This window comes from Coffea arabica, chromosome 2e, assembly GCF_036785885.1.
Source record: "Coffea arabica cultivar ET-39 chromosome 2e, Coffea Arabica ET-39 HiFi, whole genome shotgun sequence".
NCBI classification, from domain to species: Eukaryota; Viridiplantae; Streptophyta; class Magnoliopsida; order Gentianales; family Rubiaceae; genus Coffea; species Coffea arabica.
Genome location: NC_092313.1, coordinates 21,140,369 through 21,157,145, shown reverse-complemented (window position 1 = coordinate 21,157,145; position 16,777 = coordinate 21,140,369). Strand labels below are relative to the sequence as shown.

Here is a 16,777-nt window from a genome sequence, read left to right as displayed (position 1 = left end):
TAAAAATACAATAAAAATTTTGAGCCAAAAGAAATGAGAGAGAGAGAAACCAGTTCCGAAACTAGAGAGATCCACTATTAGAGTCCTCTTGATAGATTATTCTAGTCAAGTCGAAGTATCTTTAATTAACGTTGTGAATTCATAGCCAACAAATACAGGATTCCTTGAGTTAGACATTGAAAATGTAAATATTACAGTTGCGAATTTAAGAATGTATCTCACAATTTGTAGATATCTTATCCTACACTCTATAATCTATTTGTTCCCACCAATACTGGTTAGTGTGTCACTTATTTTAGTTTTATTTTTTTTTCCTTCTTGAAGATGTAGGTGTAAATCTGTTGGGAATAAAAAAAAAAAAAACTTTTATGGTCCCTCGCGAACTTCAGTCCTCAAATCACGAAAAGATGTTCACCATTTTCATTTTCAAACGTGGATAAAAAATATTACCAACTGGCTGGATGTGAGTTTTTGTGGGTCTCCTTAAATTACTCTTAATTGGGTCCTCTACCCGTTAACCTCTCGAGTGTTTCTAATCTAATTGGGTGTGTGTGTTTCTATCTTTTGATAGAAAAACATCGACCAAAAAGAAAATTCATTTTCTAATCAAAACCTGAGGATGGGAAGACCAATTCCACACCACTTATTAAAAGGAAGAAATTCTTTTTAAGCTCTTCTTGTTTCCCTATGTAAAGCTAAAATAGAAATTATTTTTTCTTCTGTTTTCAATTGCTATTAATTTAGTGTGAAAAAACATTTTATTTTGAGATTGCATTAATTGGATTGTTATTTTTCATAGAAATTTTTTTACGTTTTCTGTGAACGTATTTTTAAATTATTTTTTTAATTTTATATATATCAAATCGTTAAAATAAAATTTTTATAAAAATTTTTAAAAATAGCAATCCAAACAGAGCTGACTCACTTTTGATGGCTAATTCTAAACTAAAAAGACACTTTTGGCTTTACATATCATTTTGCACTTTATTTGAAAAGTCACTCTTCTTTAACTAAAAGTTTAGAAAGTTGAACTAAAAATATGTTGACAGCCAGCAGAATCTATTTCCCCAAAACTGAGAAGATAGAGTAAATGATAACAAAACCCCAATAAAATGTTAATATATAAAATTTTGATGACACAACCAGAAAACAAAAAGAAGAGGCTCCACTGATGGCAATGGGTCAAGAATCAGGATCCAGAAAACACAAAAAGAACCCGAAATTGCCAGGCCACGGGCCCAATAATGCTGGATATTTCACCCGTGGGTCCCAAACTGATAAGTAGGGACACCCGAACTTCCTGACACGTGGCGACAATGAGGACACTGTTCCTACGCGCGGGCCCTAAAGTGGACCCCACTATTTATTCCCCCCTTTCTTCCTCACGAGACCGTCGTGCCCCTTCCTTCTTCCCTTCTCTCTCTCTCAAAAAAAAAAAAAAAAAAACTGTAAAAATGCAGCAAAAATTTCAAAAAAGTTGGCACCATTAAAAGAGAAGGATCCCGTTTGCTGTCACAAAATTCAGATGTTTTTACTTTCCAATAGCGAAGAGAAAATAGTTTGCTGTTTCTATACGGAATTGTTATTTTTCTTTATCTATATATTAATCGGTCAATCGCATTTCTAGGACTGTTTAGATCCGAAACTCCCTCTAACAAAAAACGCTTGTAGATTGACACAATTGCATTCCGAAGTCCCTTTTTTTTAAAGAATTATTTATTTTTAAATAATTAGTTTTAATCGCATGTTTTATTTTTAATTTTTTTTGAATTGCCGTCCGTTGGATGGGAATAAAATCAAAGGCTGTTGGTTGATTCACTTGAGAATTTTTCGGTAAACAACCCTAATACATAACTTGTTGCCTCGGAATTTGACCAATTGGTTTTAGTTCTGAATCTGGGTCATAATTATTTTGACTCATTTTTTTTCTCCCAAATGAACAAAAATTAGATGTTCTTTTGATAATTATTCTTGTGAGATCATCACTATTTTGGCAATGTGGGTTGTTTTTCGTGTGGATTATTAGAATTGGGGATCTGGGTTGTACAAAGATCTAAACTTGACGTCTGGGATTGAGATTTCTGGAGTTGCAATAAGGATTGTATACTTCTCGTAAGTTGTTTCTCTTCACATTTTTCTTGGTGCAGTTTAGCATTTTTTATTATAAAGCTCAGAGGGTTTCTGGTGTTTAAGGAAAGAAAATTGAATTGGGTTTTGAAGAAAAATTTGAGGTTTTGGATTTTGCTGTTAGAATTTGTTGGGACATTGATTTGGACTGAAGGGTTGGCTGTAAATCCTGGTTTAAAGGTTTTAATTGGTTGAAGGGTTTTGGGTTTTGGGAGAATGCTGCTTAGTTTTGAGCTAGATAGTGCTAGAATTGAAGAAAATTAGAAAATTAAGTTTGGCATTGTTTGAGGATTTTCAGGGGATTTTGCAGTTTCCTGTTCATGAACAGGAGACTGCAAAAATTTTGGCGGGCCATGGGTTGCGTTTGCTCTAAAGGTGCTTATATAAGTAAGAATCGTGGCAGAGATAAAGAGTCTAAAAAGGCTTCATCTAAAAGATTTATTGCATCCTCTAGAAAGGAGGAAGTAGTCGTGGAGGTTGACAATGGTGCAAATGACGCAACTGCTAGGTTGATATCGACAGAGAATGTTGAGAAAAGTGCAGGCTCAACGCCTCCTTCTCGGGATGAGGCAGAGAAAACATCTGCAGTGGTTGAGAACTCTATGGTGCCTCAGATGCCAGAAACTGGTGCATTTGGAGGTGGAATGAGCGGAAGAGAACCCCAAATGTCTAGGATATTTAGTGTTCGAAATGGAGTTGATGGGGCGCAAACCGTCGCTGGATGGCCATCGTGGCTTACAGCAGTGGCTGGGGAAGCTATCAAAGGTTGGATACCTCGAAAGGCTGACTCATTTGAGAAGTTGGACAAGGTCTGTCAGCAATTTTCTTCTTTACTTGCATAATTTGTTGATGAACCTGTTTTCCTGTTATTTTTAACATCTTCATGCCTTGTTTTTTCTGATTTTTTTCTTTGCTAAACTGCAAGGTCATTGATTTCTATATCTGCTTGCCAAGAGAAATGTATAAAAAGTTATTCTGACCATATATCGGTTAATATTGTTAATGCAGGATAAAAAGTTACTCTGATCATTCATTAGTTAATATTGTTAATGCAGGATAATTTCATGCATTACATATGTGTATTTGGGTTATGAAAGGAAGAATAGAAAAACTCGGGACTGAATCAAATCTTCAGATGCCTTCTGCATCTTTATATCTATATGCAGGAAAGAAGATGATATTTCATGTCAAGGTTTAATTCAAACATTCATTTATTGATCTTTCTGAAATATTTCTTTTTAGGGATGAATGTACTTTGGTCTTTAAAAAAACATAGTGCATTATCTTCAACATTTGCCATATCAACTGGAGTAAGACTACTATTTCGTGTTTTATCTGTATGTTTGATCATCGTTTTGATAGTTTGAAGTTAATTTGTGTATTATGCAGATAGGTCAAGGGACATATAGCAGTGTATACAGAGCCCGTGACCTTGAAACCGGAAAAGTAGTTGCGCTGAAGAAGGTGAGGTTCGTCAACATGGATCCAGAAAGTGTCCGATTTATGGCTAGAGAAATCCTTATTCTGCGTAGGCTGGATCACCCAAATGTCATGAGGTTGGAAGGTCTGGTTACTTCGAGGGTCTCTTGCAATTTATATCTTGTTTTCGAGTATATGGAGCATGATCTTGCTGGTCTTGCTGCATCGCCAAAAATTCAATTCACTGAACCACAGGTGCATTTGCAGTTCCTTTCTGGTCCCACTTTTAACCAAATGTTAGTGCGAGGAATTCTTCTTGCAAAAAATGTTTCAAAGGCTTAATATGAACAAATAATTCCGGAGTTGATGGCTCCATCTGTCTTTGTTTATGTGCTGTTTATACTACTTAAACTTCTGCACTTTTTAAGCAGATTAATCTATAAGAATTTTTTAAAGTTTAGTTTACTATTCTGTTGATTTCGGGTTGTCTCTTTTGAATTCTCTGCATAGAGCTTGTAGACGTGCTTGCAAAGACTAGCTAGATTCATAGCATTGCAATTCCATCTTGAGCTTGTGCTTTTAAGTTCCAGAAGTGTTTTATATTTTGAAGCTGGGAGCAAAATGTGACCAAGTGCTTGGACTTTATCAAGAAAAACTTTTAACATCATATACTTGTTATATTGTTTTTGCTTCCTCTCATAATGAAACGGCTGAAAGTTCGTCATTCTCTGCTGATACAGAGTTGTGGTTTGGTTTCCAAAGTTTTATTCCAAAGTTCATATTTATTCCATCTTCCTCTCTGTGGTTATCTCATGCATATTTCCAACTACATCCAAGTATTACCATATGATTTGTTCTATAAATCTTTGATGTTTAGGTAGTTTCTTGTCTAGATAATCTTGCCAGTTTTTGTAATGATTTATGACGTTATATACCATTCTTGCTCTATTTCTTATGGAGGATAGTTGTGGTATGTTTTTTCAGGTTAAATGCTACATGCAACAACTTCTTCGAGGACTTGAACACTGCCATAATCGTGGGGTTCTACACCGGGACATCAAAGGTTCAAATCTCCTAATTGATAATGATGGAAACCTTAAGATTGGTGATTTTGGTTTGGCAACCTTTTTCCGTGCTAATCAGAAGCAGCCCTTGACAAGTCGTGTAGTGACCTTGTGGTATCGGCCTCCTGAGCTCTTGCTTGGATCTACAGATTATGGAGCAGCCGTAGATTTATGGAGTTCTGGTTGCATTCTAGCAGAACTCTTTGCTGGCAAACCTATAATGCCGGGAAGAACAGAGGTAGTTTACACATTAAAGGATGATTTAGGGAGTTGATTGGGGGGAGTGTGAGTTCTATTTGATTGAGTTTTATAATATTTACAAATACTAACAAACTACTTCTGTGTGAAATAATGGAGTCTGGCTCATTTGATTCCATTGATGCATTAAGAAATTATAGATAAATCATAGTGGTTTCATCAATTAGTGCACATAAAAGGAAAATCTAAGTAGCTGCTTCTCGAGCATTCTCATAAAAAATCATCTAGAACTCCTCTGTGTCAATAGAATGGCATCTAATGCTGTTAGAGCTCTCAGCTTAGAGCCATGGGACAAAAATTGCATTCTTTTATATTCTGAGCTATCTACATATCTGCTGTTAAGGCATGAAATGTTTAGAATTTGGGCTTTAATTTTGGAAGTTCTGGTCTATGTTGCAGGTACATGATTTTTGTCATTTCTATTCTCTTCATATCTCCTGCTTTGGGATTTTCCTCCTTCAAGCTTTGCGTGTATTTCAAAAACCTAGAGATCATATTTCAATTTATTTTCTTTGTGGTTCTGTCAAAATTTTGATGCTATGTGGCTTGGCTAAGTCTTAACTTTTCATATGCACATCTGCTTGGTTTTGATATCATGTAATCACATAATATATGTATTACATTACTAATCTTTAGCTGTTATTTAAAGATTGCATCCATAATCTTTTAAGTGTCTTGTTTTCATGCTCAAGTATTAGCCAAACAGAGTGTGGTCGCACCAGGCTCCTCTTAGCACTTGTGCAACCAGATCCTCTTTCCTTTGCTGAATTTTCTTCCTCATTTAGTAATTAATGTAGTGTCTTGAAGTTTCTAGTAGTTTTTCATTTGAACTGTCTTTAGGTAAAGTATATGCTTTTCTTAGCTACTATGATAATCTTATTGATATGATGTAAATACTTGATCATGTGAATTTTAGTTATAGATCCTTAACTATAAGAAGTCTGTAGCTGGTAGAGGTTTGGAGTTGATGAAAAAGCTTAGAGGAAGCTGAAAGAACAAGAACAACCTAGAGTGGGGATAGGATTGTGAGTATGTTTAAGAATGTTATGGCAAGAGTAAGTTGAATGATGCTTCATGGCGTTGAATGAAGCTAACTACATGTAAGTGTAGTCAGTGTAGTCGGCTAAGGCATGCTGAAGATTACAAGAATATCTTTGAAATGGAGATATATGTGACGCTGTTTTAAGGATCTGTGGAGATGACAGCATATTAAATTTGTTGGTTTGTTAAGTAGCATGGATTTGGTTAGATTCAACAAGAGTGTGAGCAAGTCTAGTTTAGAAGGCTGTTCTGCTATGCTACTGAGTTGCAGAAATGTGGAGAGGTCTACTTTAAGAAGTGATTGGTCAATAATAGTATCAGTGCTTTCTGAACTCGAAACGAAGACAGATAAGTTAAAGAAAAATTTTAGGCAAATCCCAAATAGAATTTCACAAGCAGTTTGCTGAGTTAGAATACATCTGGTTCTGTTTTATCTATAAAAGATTACATAAATTTTACTTGAGATTGTTTAGTGAGCTGAAGGATTAACTGACTTGATGTTCATGATTGTATAGGACAACTTTGTCTCCTGATTTGTGTACTGCTCTGGATTTGAAGGTTTAACTTTTCTCATCTGGTTTCTTTGTGTCTCTGTGCTTTGTCGATCCTTTGAGTTATGAGCTTAGCGCAGGATTTGTTGGTTTGTGAATGACTTGAATTTGGTTAAACATTTTAACCTTCTTATTTTTGTGTGCAGGTGGAACAGCTGCATAAAATATTTAAACTTTGTGGCTCACCATCTGAGGAATATTGGAAGAAGTCTAAACTGCCACATGCTACAATTTTTAAACCTCAACATCCTTACAAGCGTTCTGTGGGTGAGACATTCAAGGATTTTCCACCTTCAGCATTGACACTTCTAGATTCTCTTCTTGCTTTTGAACCTGAACGTCGGGGATCTGCAACTTCTGCACTTGAAAGTGAGGTAATTCAAAATTCTTTTGTTTTATGCTCTTTTGGTACGCAATTCCTTTTCTTCCTAAAAATTTAATTTTTCCTGTTGCTTGGGAATGTTCACATCTGTGCATTTAATTCTCTCTCCTTTCTAGGCTTAAGCACAAATTGATGCATTAATTTTTTTAAATGCTCTCTTAGCGTCTGATTACAGCACTAATCTTTTATAATTTGATGGCCTACACTCTTTACCTTTACACTGGACTTAATTTCCAAGAAGAAAAGTATCTGGTTGGATTATAGTTTTAGAGATTATTGTGCAACTTACTTGATAATGGCAGTCATAACTATGAAGATCCTACGTACTTTTCTATGCTGTCATTTAGGTGATTACCCACATCAAGTAGTATTTAGGTTTCGGGGATTGCAGTGCGAGACACAGTATTCCTTTATTCACTTGGATGAATAATTTCCCTCTATTGTTTTCAAAAAGTTACCTCCTCATATTGAAGCATTTTTACAGTTCTTCACAACAAAGCCTCTTCCTTGTGCGCCCTCAAGTTTGCCAAAGTATCCACCAAGCAAAGAATTTGATGCTAAGATTCGAGATGAAGAAGCTAGAAGGTAAATAATTTTTAAATGTATTTCTGTACTACTTTGATCGGAGTACTTTGGGTTCTTTTACTAACATTTCAGTCACTGTATTTGTAAATCTGCAATCAGTCGTTACAGTTTTACAATTGTTTTTGTACTTCAGAATTTGACATTCGTACAGTAGCATGCCTACAAGATTTGTGATGCATGTTTTCAACTAGCTAGAGTATATTTTGATCTGGGCTGTGTAGCATGTAGTTCACTTAAAAGATGAATAGGATTTCCTTCTTTGTGTTTTTATTCTTTTAACCAATCATGGATTGTGAACCAACTGAAGATCATTTCCTTTTTGTTTTCAGAATAAATATCTGATCATCAAGGATTTCATTCTCTATTGTTTCTGTAAGAACTAAATATGTGGATTTAGCTTTTTTCTAAATTATAAATTTGTTATTTTCATGATATCAGGCAAAAAGCTGCTGGCAGTAAAGGACGTGGGATTGAATCTTACAGAAAAGGTTCCAAAGAATCCAAAGCTGTCCCAGCACCGGATGCTAATGCTGAGCTGCTGACATCCATGCAGGTATTTCTGGATTACTTAAGACAATGATCACAAATATGTAAACCTATATTGTTAGACCATGAGCATGAATGCCTCGAGATGTCTTAGGTTCTGTATAATATACTGATCAATCTAAATTTTCTTGAATCCAGAAATGGCAGGCTCAATCGAACCCCAAAAGCATTAGTGAGAAGTATAATCATGAAGAAGATGGTGGTTCTGGCTTCCCAATTGAACCATCCAGACCATCTTTAAATAAAGGTCATTTGTTGCAAAATGGTGCTTCAAGAAGTTCCTTAAATATGGATGTAAATGAAGCCGGGTCCAACATTAATTGTTCAAGGTATGGCGCAGAGTCTAGAATGCAAATACCAAACAAATCCCAAGGAACAGCTGCAAAGTTGTCTAGGTTCTCCAACTCAGTTGCAGCTCATGGCAGTTCTCACCTTGATCTTAGTGGAGAGGGTAGTACCCATCCTCAATGGATGGAGGAGCGCCTAAATGATTCTGGTTCAACATGCCATCTGCTGGGAGGGACGAGTTCGTCACACAAGAAGGATGAACAGGCATACAGAAAGGAATTTAATGGGGTAAGGGAGTAAAGATACTTGTTAGTATCTTTTTTATTTTTCCGTTTTCAATATTTAGAAATTTTCCTGCGGGGCTTGGCCACGTGATCAGTGATATCTTTCGGTTAACTTAAAAGAGTTCTATGACTGCCACTTCCAGGCACATACTCATACCAATGCAGAGACATAAACTAAGACCCAGACATCTTCTTCCCTGGGGCCCCTTCCATTCACTGAAAAGCCAAAATGAAATTATTTTTGAATTTGCTTGTTTTGGTTTTTACATCAGGGTTACGCTCTGAAGAAGTCGAGGATTCACTACTCTGGACCATTGCTTCCCCCTGGAGGAAATATTGAGGAAATGCTCAAAGAACATGAGAAACAAATACAAAATGCAGTTCGGAAAGCTCGTATTGACAAAAATAAGAACACAAAAACCTATGCTGATAATGGACAGACAGAACTGTTGCTGCAGTATGTAGGGAATGGCCGGTGACCTTGCGAGGAATTTCCTGCTACCTATGGATTGAATCCTGTGTCATGATAGCACGCCTTGAGTTCGCGAGTCTACTGCTTCAGAGATTAAGCAAACCTCATCAGCATGAGAGGAAAAATGTCATTGGGCTATCTGGGATTGAAATGCATTAGCGACTCGACGTTCCAGACCTAAAATAAGGTTCCTACCTTTGAAAGCAGCACATGATGGGAAGAAATCGGGTAGCCTGGAAAAGAAAAAAAATCACCCAAAATGATGGGTATCACTATGAAAGAAAATGACAAGCAACTTCATGCTTGTTGGATGGGGAGGAAATCATTCCTGATGGTGTATGGCAGTTAGTGACAATCTTTTGTACAGTTTTACCATGTTCTTTTTCTTTTGTTTATTGTAATGGCGAAGCCATTCATGCACATATGTAAAATTTTGACACCCCAGGCCAGCATCGAGCTAATGAAAGAGAATCAGAGTTTTTTTGGATCACATGTAAGTTAGCAGAGAGAGTTGTTTTGTGAAGGAATGCTCAGAATCCTTTGTTGCTGTACTACAAATTGGGATCCAAGGCAAGGAGGAGTAAAATGGTAAAATGTAACCTGTTAATTTGGTTCTCAACGTGAATGGTAACAGACTGTGGGGCTATAACTATAAGAGGAAGTGTTAACCAGCTATTGGTCCATGCAATGACAATATCTAAACCATGGATTTAAAAAATGCTTCCTGCAATCCAATATTTTCACTGAGGCAAGGAGATAATTAGTTTCAAAGGTAGCTCGAAGCAGATTCAGGGCTCTAGAGAATGGTTGTCAATTAATGTTACAGAATCCGTTCACCTACGATTATCTTTTTGGCAGTCCCTAAACTCAGATATCCGATGTCCTTAAACAGGTGTAAAAGTATTGAATCACATCCATATCTGTATCTCGACCTGATCAACATCAAAGTACGTAGTAAAGGTCCATCACCATCCACTATTCCATCCTGACGCGAAAATCTCCACCAACTTAGCAGATCTACCAGCAACTATTTTGCTTCAATCAAAATCTTTGTAGTTTCTTTGTCTTCATCACTTCATCTCCAAGCATTACTACAGCTATCTAAATGTACAATGCTCTCTCTATCAATGCAACATGATGTACTACGTACACTATATTTCAGAAGCAAATATAGACCCTTACCACCACCGGACAGGATCTCCCCCTGCAGAAACTGAAAGTTTGATCATCAGCAAATCATGAGGCCTAAGACCCAAAATTCCCTTAACATAAAGCTTCTAACGCTTGGCGTTTTTATCGCTTTTTTCCTTCTCTTTGTCTTGAGATCAAGCTTTTCATCCTCCAATCAAAGTCCAATCCCAACTCTTCCAAGACCCTTGAGTGGTCCTTTGAAAGATGAGAAGGTTTCAAACTGTTCGCCGTCTTGCAACAAAATCCCATCCACCTTAGCTCAAGCTATCATTCACTATTCAACCTCCTCCATCATTCCACAGCAAACGCTCAAAGAGATCTCAGTAACCTCCAAGATTTTGGAGAAGAAGTCCCCTTGTAATTTCCTTGTGTTCGGGCTAGGCCACGACAGCCTTATGTGGAGCGCACTCAACTCTGGTGGACGGACTATTTTCCTCGAAGAAGACGAGTCCTGGATTGAGCAAATTAAGAGAAGATTTCCAATGCTAGAGTCGTATCATGTTAGCTATGATAGCAAAGTGAATCAGGCAGATGAGCTGTTGGAGGTGGGCAAAGGGCCCGAGTGCACACCTGTTGCTGATCCCAGATACTCAATGTGCCAGCTTGCCTTAAAGGGCTTGCCTAGTGAAGTTTATGAGATAAAATGGGATTTGATCATGGTTGATGCTCCAACAGGTTACTATGACGAAGCTCCAGGGAGAATGACAGCCATATACACAGCCGGGATGATGGCGAGGAATCGAGAAGATGGAGTAACTGATGTTTTTGTGCATGACGTGAATAGAGATGTTGAAGATAAGTTCTCCAGGGCCTTCTTGTGTGATGCATACGTGAAGAAACAAGAAGGAAGGATAAGGCATTTTAGAATCCCAAGTTATAGGAGTAACTTGAACCAGCCCTTCTGCCCGTGATGATGTTTCTAGCATGGTTTTTGTGTACGAGAATCACGTTGTCATCGTTCCTTCTAGGAAGCTCTCTCTTTTTTTTTTTTCTTTTTTTTTTTTCTGCGGCAGGTATTTTGAGACTTGATACTGATGCAAGATGCTCAGGACTTTCAACTTTTAGTTTGTCGTTTCATTGATGAGGGAAAGCACAAGAAAAATAAAGGTACTAAAGACAACATGGCTTTGTGCAGAAATAAAGACAACATTAGATACTGATTCAATTTTCTGCCCGAAATAGATAAAACTGAGACCGACCAATGAACCAAAGCGGACACAAAAAACAAGATACAGTAGTATCAATATGTTGTCTTGTTTGCCAATATCATCAACTCTTTGCTGCACGACTAAGTAGTTTGGAAACTTGCTGTTCTAACATTATTAATTCTTCCATCCATGTATATATATATAGCCCACAAATTGACAAAATTGCACGAAGCAAGCTCGTGTCTGGGCAAAAATGCCAAACTCGCTACGCTGGCTAGGCTGCGCTCTTCTTTTTTTTTCATGCAAAACCAATGTATTAAGCCAAATTTGAATAGCTTCAGTTTTCATTTCATTGTTGACTATGTCTGATCTCATTTGATGCACTTGTTAGAAACATCAAACAATAATGAGTTTGGGTTTCATTTTCACTCGATAAAAGTTTGCTCTAGAATCCGCTTTTAATACTCCATTAGTAATAGACGGTCCAATGTTAATCAGAAGTTACTTTTTTTTTATCTCATAAAAGTAACGTAACAAGTCCAAATTTAACAAAAGCTCATGGTTCAATCTTTAGTACAAATATGCAAAAATGTCGTAGCACGTTGCTCAAATTGATCAAAAATCAATTATTTTTGACAGTTATTTTTTTGATGAAAAGAGTTTAGTACCGTAAATGAACAAATCTTTCTCAACTGGAGCTTCAAAGAGTTTGAAAAACTCCTTTGAGTTTCAATTGATTTTAAGTCACACAATAAGTTACTAATGAATAGTTGAGGGGTAAAGTACAAATTGGTGATAGTTCATGAGCGTATATCGCAATTAATTCTAAAAAGTGGGTTGAAGTTGGAATTACACAAGTTGGAAAACGAGAAAAGTAACAAGCCTTCAATTGCACTACCGCTGTAGTCTTTATTTATCCCCACGAGTACCCCACTTAGCACTCAACTACTCTACTCTCTCTCCCCTTTCCTTTCTTTCTTCTTCTGCTGCTGTTCGGCAAAAAAGAAACCTTTTGATTTCGGCAAAGAAGATTTCACGAATTTAGAAGAAATGAGTAACGAATAGTAAGATTTCATCATTTAATACCGCCTTTTGCTAAATTTCTTCTTCAATTTTTGCTTATTTTGGTATATATTGCTTTTGTTAACTGTTAATCTAATTTTCCTTTTGTTTGTTAAAAGCGATTATTTGTTCAAGCTACTTCTAATCGGCGACTCATCTGTCGGCAAATCTTGTCTTCTTCTCCGATTCGCTGTATGTTAGCTTCATCTATACTTTAAACTGTATGCTCATCTTTAGTACATTTTGTTGGGTGTATTATGGTTGTTGACGGTCATTTCTTATAATATTCATATTTTTCTTTAAAGGTTAATTGATGAAGTAGTAAGTTATGAAGTAAAGAGAGCTGTATTTTCGGTGGAAGTTATTACGATATTTGTTGGTGATTTCAGGATGACTCTTACGTGGATAGTTACATCAGCACTATCGGAGTTGATTTTGTAAGTTCTTTAGTTTGTGACTCGTGGTGTTACATAGTTTGCAACTATTTATTTAGTGATGATTAGGTAACATAAATCTTTTTAAACTTTTGCAGAAAATTAGGACTGTGGAGCTGGATGGAAAGACAATCAAGCTGCAAATTGTGAGTGAATCTATTCTTTTTTTATGTTTCTACTACACTCATGAGCTCTGTTGTTTGGATTATTACTTACTAGGAAAAAAATTGGCTAGTTGCATATGATGAATTAAGATATGACCTTCAAGATTCTTTAGGGAATTGATTGTTCCATGCATTAGATAGTGCATTTCCTTCATTTGTGTTTTGATTTATTTTTGTTATGAGAGGCGAGCTTAGGCGACCCTAAATACTAGGATAGGGTGCAACGAGGCTTTTGTTCTTTTTGTTTATTTTGAACAAGGGGCTTTTGATGGTTGAGTTGATTTTAGTGGCCTGAGGGTTATAGTTGCTGCAAAGAAGCAAGTTGGAAAGAAATGCAAATGAGCTATTAGCAGAGTGATGATGCATGAATAGATTGTAGGTTTTTTTTTTTTTGGGGTGGGGGGGGGGTGTGTGTGTGTGTGCGGGGAGTCGAGTTCAAGTGCAGATGATATATTACTGATGACTCTGTCACTTGCCTCTTCAGTGGGATACTGCTGGCCAGGAGCGTTTCAGGACTATAACCAGCAGCTACTATCGTGGAGCTCATGGAATAATAGTAAGGAATATCATTTTACAGCTTTATTTGGCTCAAGATTTTCTGAATTTTATACTCTTAGGAAGGCAATGCTTATGCCTTGATATTTAGTTGGAGTATAGTTAAATTTTTTTTTTAATAAACATGCACTTTGCTGCTTTCAGATGTCTGCTCTATGTTCTGTATGTAGCAACTGTTTTTGTTCTTTTATGAGATATTCAGGATTTTGGATGCTTTGGATCTGTTTCTGCGGCCTGGATATGTTCATTTTCCTCTCATAGATGTTTATTATATGTTAATTACTTTGGCAAACATGCTATCTACGTGGATTGCCGGTCAATTGGTCAAGGTATCTTGTTCCATCATATTTTATTAAAGCTTGTTTGAGCATGCAAAGTTCGTAAGAGATGTCTGACTTTTGAGTATATTGTGCTAGGGACTGTAAGACTTTGATATAGTTTTAATTATGTTGTCAATATCCACATTGAGTTGACAAACTCAATTTCCATGACCTATAGAGTCAGTGTATATGCCTACTACATATCCTTTATTCCTTGGATTTTTTGGATAACTTTTTAAGGGGAAACTCTCCAACATTAGGCAGCACAAGAATATGAATTGGGACTTACAGCTGACACTGTGTTGGACTGCAGCATGAGTAACATATGTATTTTCTGGTTGATTGTTGTGAAAAGGTTTAAGGAAGAGGTTACTAAACTTTTTGGAATGCTTTTATGGCAAAAAAGAGTGCTTAGAACTGGGGAGATGTAGGTCAAAGCCTTGGAGTTTCTTCATCAGCCTTCTTATTTATTCACTTGGAGTACGCTTTTTGTCCTGTTAATATTTTTTCTTTTGGCATGAAACTTTGCATGTTTAGGTATGTTATACTCGAACTAGATTTTCTCCAGTATATTGGTCCGTGGTGACATCCTTGAATCTTTCTTTTAATACATACTGCTATCATCAATATTCTAGAACTCGTCTTAAATCGGCCTGTCTATGTAGATTACTCAAAACTTTTTATTCTCAAAAAGTTGAAATTGCTCACCGGCAAGCAAGGTGTAGTTTGTTAAACTATTGAAATAATTTGAAAATCAAATGTCTTATATTTCCATTGGAATTTTACCCATCATATTATTTAACATCGCTCCTCGCGAGCTCTAACTAGTTGCATTGGAATCGTGAACTGAGATTAACATTCTTTTTAGATTTAATGTCATTTTTCTTCAGCCACCAAGAATTAACTTTTCATTTTTATATTGTTTGACACCAAAAGAAAAATGTTGAATTTTGATCGTACTTGTAGGAATATCTAAATCCAGAACTTTGCTTATATTTGGAATTTGTCTTGAAATGAGTGAAGGGACTGTTGGATCATGGACAAGTAATGAAGGGTTGCACATCCTTTTTGTTAATGGACATAAAATAATCAGTTCTCAAGAATAATTAAATTCCCATCTCAATTTTCTTAAAGCAAATCAGCCCTTACTGTGTTTTGTTTGATGGTATTTGTGTTAAGGCCTTCTTTTGGTTCCTTTTTGGCTCTTACACACTTTTAAATTGCAACAGATTGTGTATGATGTAACGGAGATGGAAAGCTTCAACAACGTTAAGCAGTGGTTGAATGAGATTGATAGATATGCTAATGATAGCGTGTGCAAGCTTCTGGTGGGGAACAAATGCGATTTAGTTGAGAACAAGGTTGTTGATACCCAGACTGCAAAGGTATATGTGTAATTTTTCTATCCTGAACTATTTGATCGCTTATATCTTTTCGGAGTTGCTTAGTAGCTAGTGCACACATTCCGGTACTTGGATTTCAAGCTTCATATTATGTCCTAAAAAATAAATAAGGGGGGTCTGGGGAAGGAAAAGCTGACAGACCAGAAAACTTGTGACAAACATACTACATGTTAGTCTTATACTTCAAGATTTTGTACTTGGCTGTTATATTTCTTTTTTGTTTGAAAGAATGGGTGCATTGACCTTGCTGACATGCAGCAGAATGATTTGACCTGTCAGAGATGCACATTTTCAGCATCTACTTGAACAACACCATACTGGCAAACCAGTCTCATTTGATGGTATTTGCTGACAGTTTGCCCTGCTACTACTGCTGAATGTACATCTATCCTAGATAATGGATGGTCTAAGCCTTTGTAAAACGTCACATTTTGCCATATTACAACACACATGCAGATGTTGGTCCAGGGTTTGATGTGATGGACTGATTCGAAATTTAGAAAAGAAATCTACATTTTGGTTTTTTTGTGTGTTCTAAAAATTGCAAGCTTAGTTTATGCTCTGCTTGTTTATAATAATTTTCTTTTAATATCATCTAATTCAAATGTCTGTATTGGCTGGAGTGAATCTCAGGCATTTGCAGATGAGCTAGGGATCCCATTTCTTGAGACCAGTGCGAAGGATTCTATTAATGTGGAGCAGGCTTTCTTAACTATGGCTAGCGAGATTAAGAAAAAGTAATGCAACTGAATACTACCGGTGCTTTTGTAGATTCATTGACGTGAAATAGTGTTAAGTTGTCATTGTTACAGTTGATTTGCTTTTATCATCTGTTCTGATAGTTGAATTTTTTTTGCAGAATGGGTAACCAGCCATCTGCAAGCAAGAAGGCAACAAGCACTGTTCAGATTAAGGGGCAGCCAATTGAGCAGAAAAGCAACTGTTGTGGTTAACTGTACATGTGACTGTAGTTCTTTAATGCAATCTAGCAGAAAAATGTTTAAAAAAATGCTAAACCTTCTTTTTGTGTAGACTGTTGACCTCGTTAATCTTCTAATGTGCTTATAAGTTGATGCCAATTGTATTTTGTGGATTTAAGAGGAAGAAGGTCTGTACTTCTTGTTTATTGGACTGTCTTTTCTTTCTTTGTTATACATATCATTCTTACTTTGTCTACCAATTCTTCCTTTTTAGAGTCTCTTTTATTAACATTTTTTACTGGTAGATTCATAGAAGTTATGTTTATTATGATTATTTGTGTGAAGCTGGTGTGATGAGATGCTCTATTGTCTGTTTTTGTGAAGTCAAAAGGCACATTGTTAAACAATTCTTTTCCATACTTATTATGTGGGTCTTGCCTCCATAAATTGATCATGAAATAGTATTTACTGTAATGCTTTCTCCTACCTCTCTGTTCTGCTTCATTTTCTTTTCGTAGTTTAAAGCAAAGAGAAAAAGGTAAGTATTACTACCAATTGGTTTG

General features: G+C 36.3%; 3 protein-coding genes across 5 annotated transcripts; all 3 read left to right on the top strand.

Moving 5' to 3' along the window:
• The first annotated feature begins 1,391 nt into the window (after positions 1–1,391).
• On the top strand, positions 1,392–9,507 carry LOC113731937 (probable serine/threonine-protein kinase At1g09600). Of its 3 annotated transcripts, none has more exons than XM_072079885.1 (9): positions 1,392–2,112; positions 2,426–2,936; positions 3,517–3,801; positions 4,531–4,848; positions 6,607–6,834; positions 7,327–7,427; positions 7,866–7,980; positions 8,112–8,549; positions 8,818–9,507. In XM_072079885.1, the coding sequence occupies exons 2-9, from the start codon at positions 2,448–2,450 to the stop codon at positions 9,022–9,024; spliced, it is 2,181 nt and encodes a 726-aa protein (XP_071935986.1). In that variant the 5' UTR covers positions 1,392–2,112; positions 2,426–2,447; the 3' UTR covers positions 9,025–9,507. The 3 variants fall into 3 exon arrangements, with proteins under 3 accessions (XP_071935986.1, XP_027113273.2, XP_027113272.2); XM_027257472.2 differs by having other exon boundaries at positions 1,392–2,936; positions 8,112–8,220; positions 8,314–8,549; XM_027257471.2 differs by having other exon boundaries at positions 1,392–2,936.
• Positions 9,508–9,939: 432 nt separating this feature from the next.
• Positions 9,940–11,373, top strand: LOC140036867 (glucuronoxylan 4-O-methyltransferase 1-like). The gene has a single exon (XM_072079886.1). The coding sequence runs from the start codon at positions 10,256–10,258 to the stop codon at positions 11,117–11,119; it is 864 nt and encodes a 287-aa protein (XP_071935987.1). The 5' UTR covers positions 9,940–10,255; the 3' UTR covers positions 11,120–11,373.
• An 882-nt stretch (positions 11,374–12,255) lies between these two features.
• LOC113731936 (ras-related protein RABD1) lies at positions 12,256–16,474 on the top strand. Its single transcript, XM_027257470.2, has 8 exons — positions 12,256–12,420; positions 12,538–12,610; positions 12,808–12,855; positions 12,951–12,998; positions 13,501–13,572; positions 15,121–15,276; positions 15,928–16,031; positions 16,154–16,474. Exons 1-8 carry the CDS (start codon positions 12,407–12,409, stop codon positions 16,245–16,247), a joined length of 609 nt encoding a protein of 202 aa, XP_027113271.1. The 5' UTR covers positions 12,256–12,406; the 3' UTR covers positions 16,248–16,474.
• Positions 16,475–16,777: the final 303 nt, after the last annotated feature.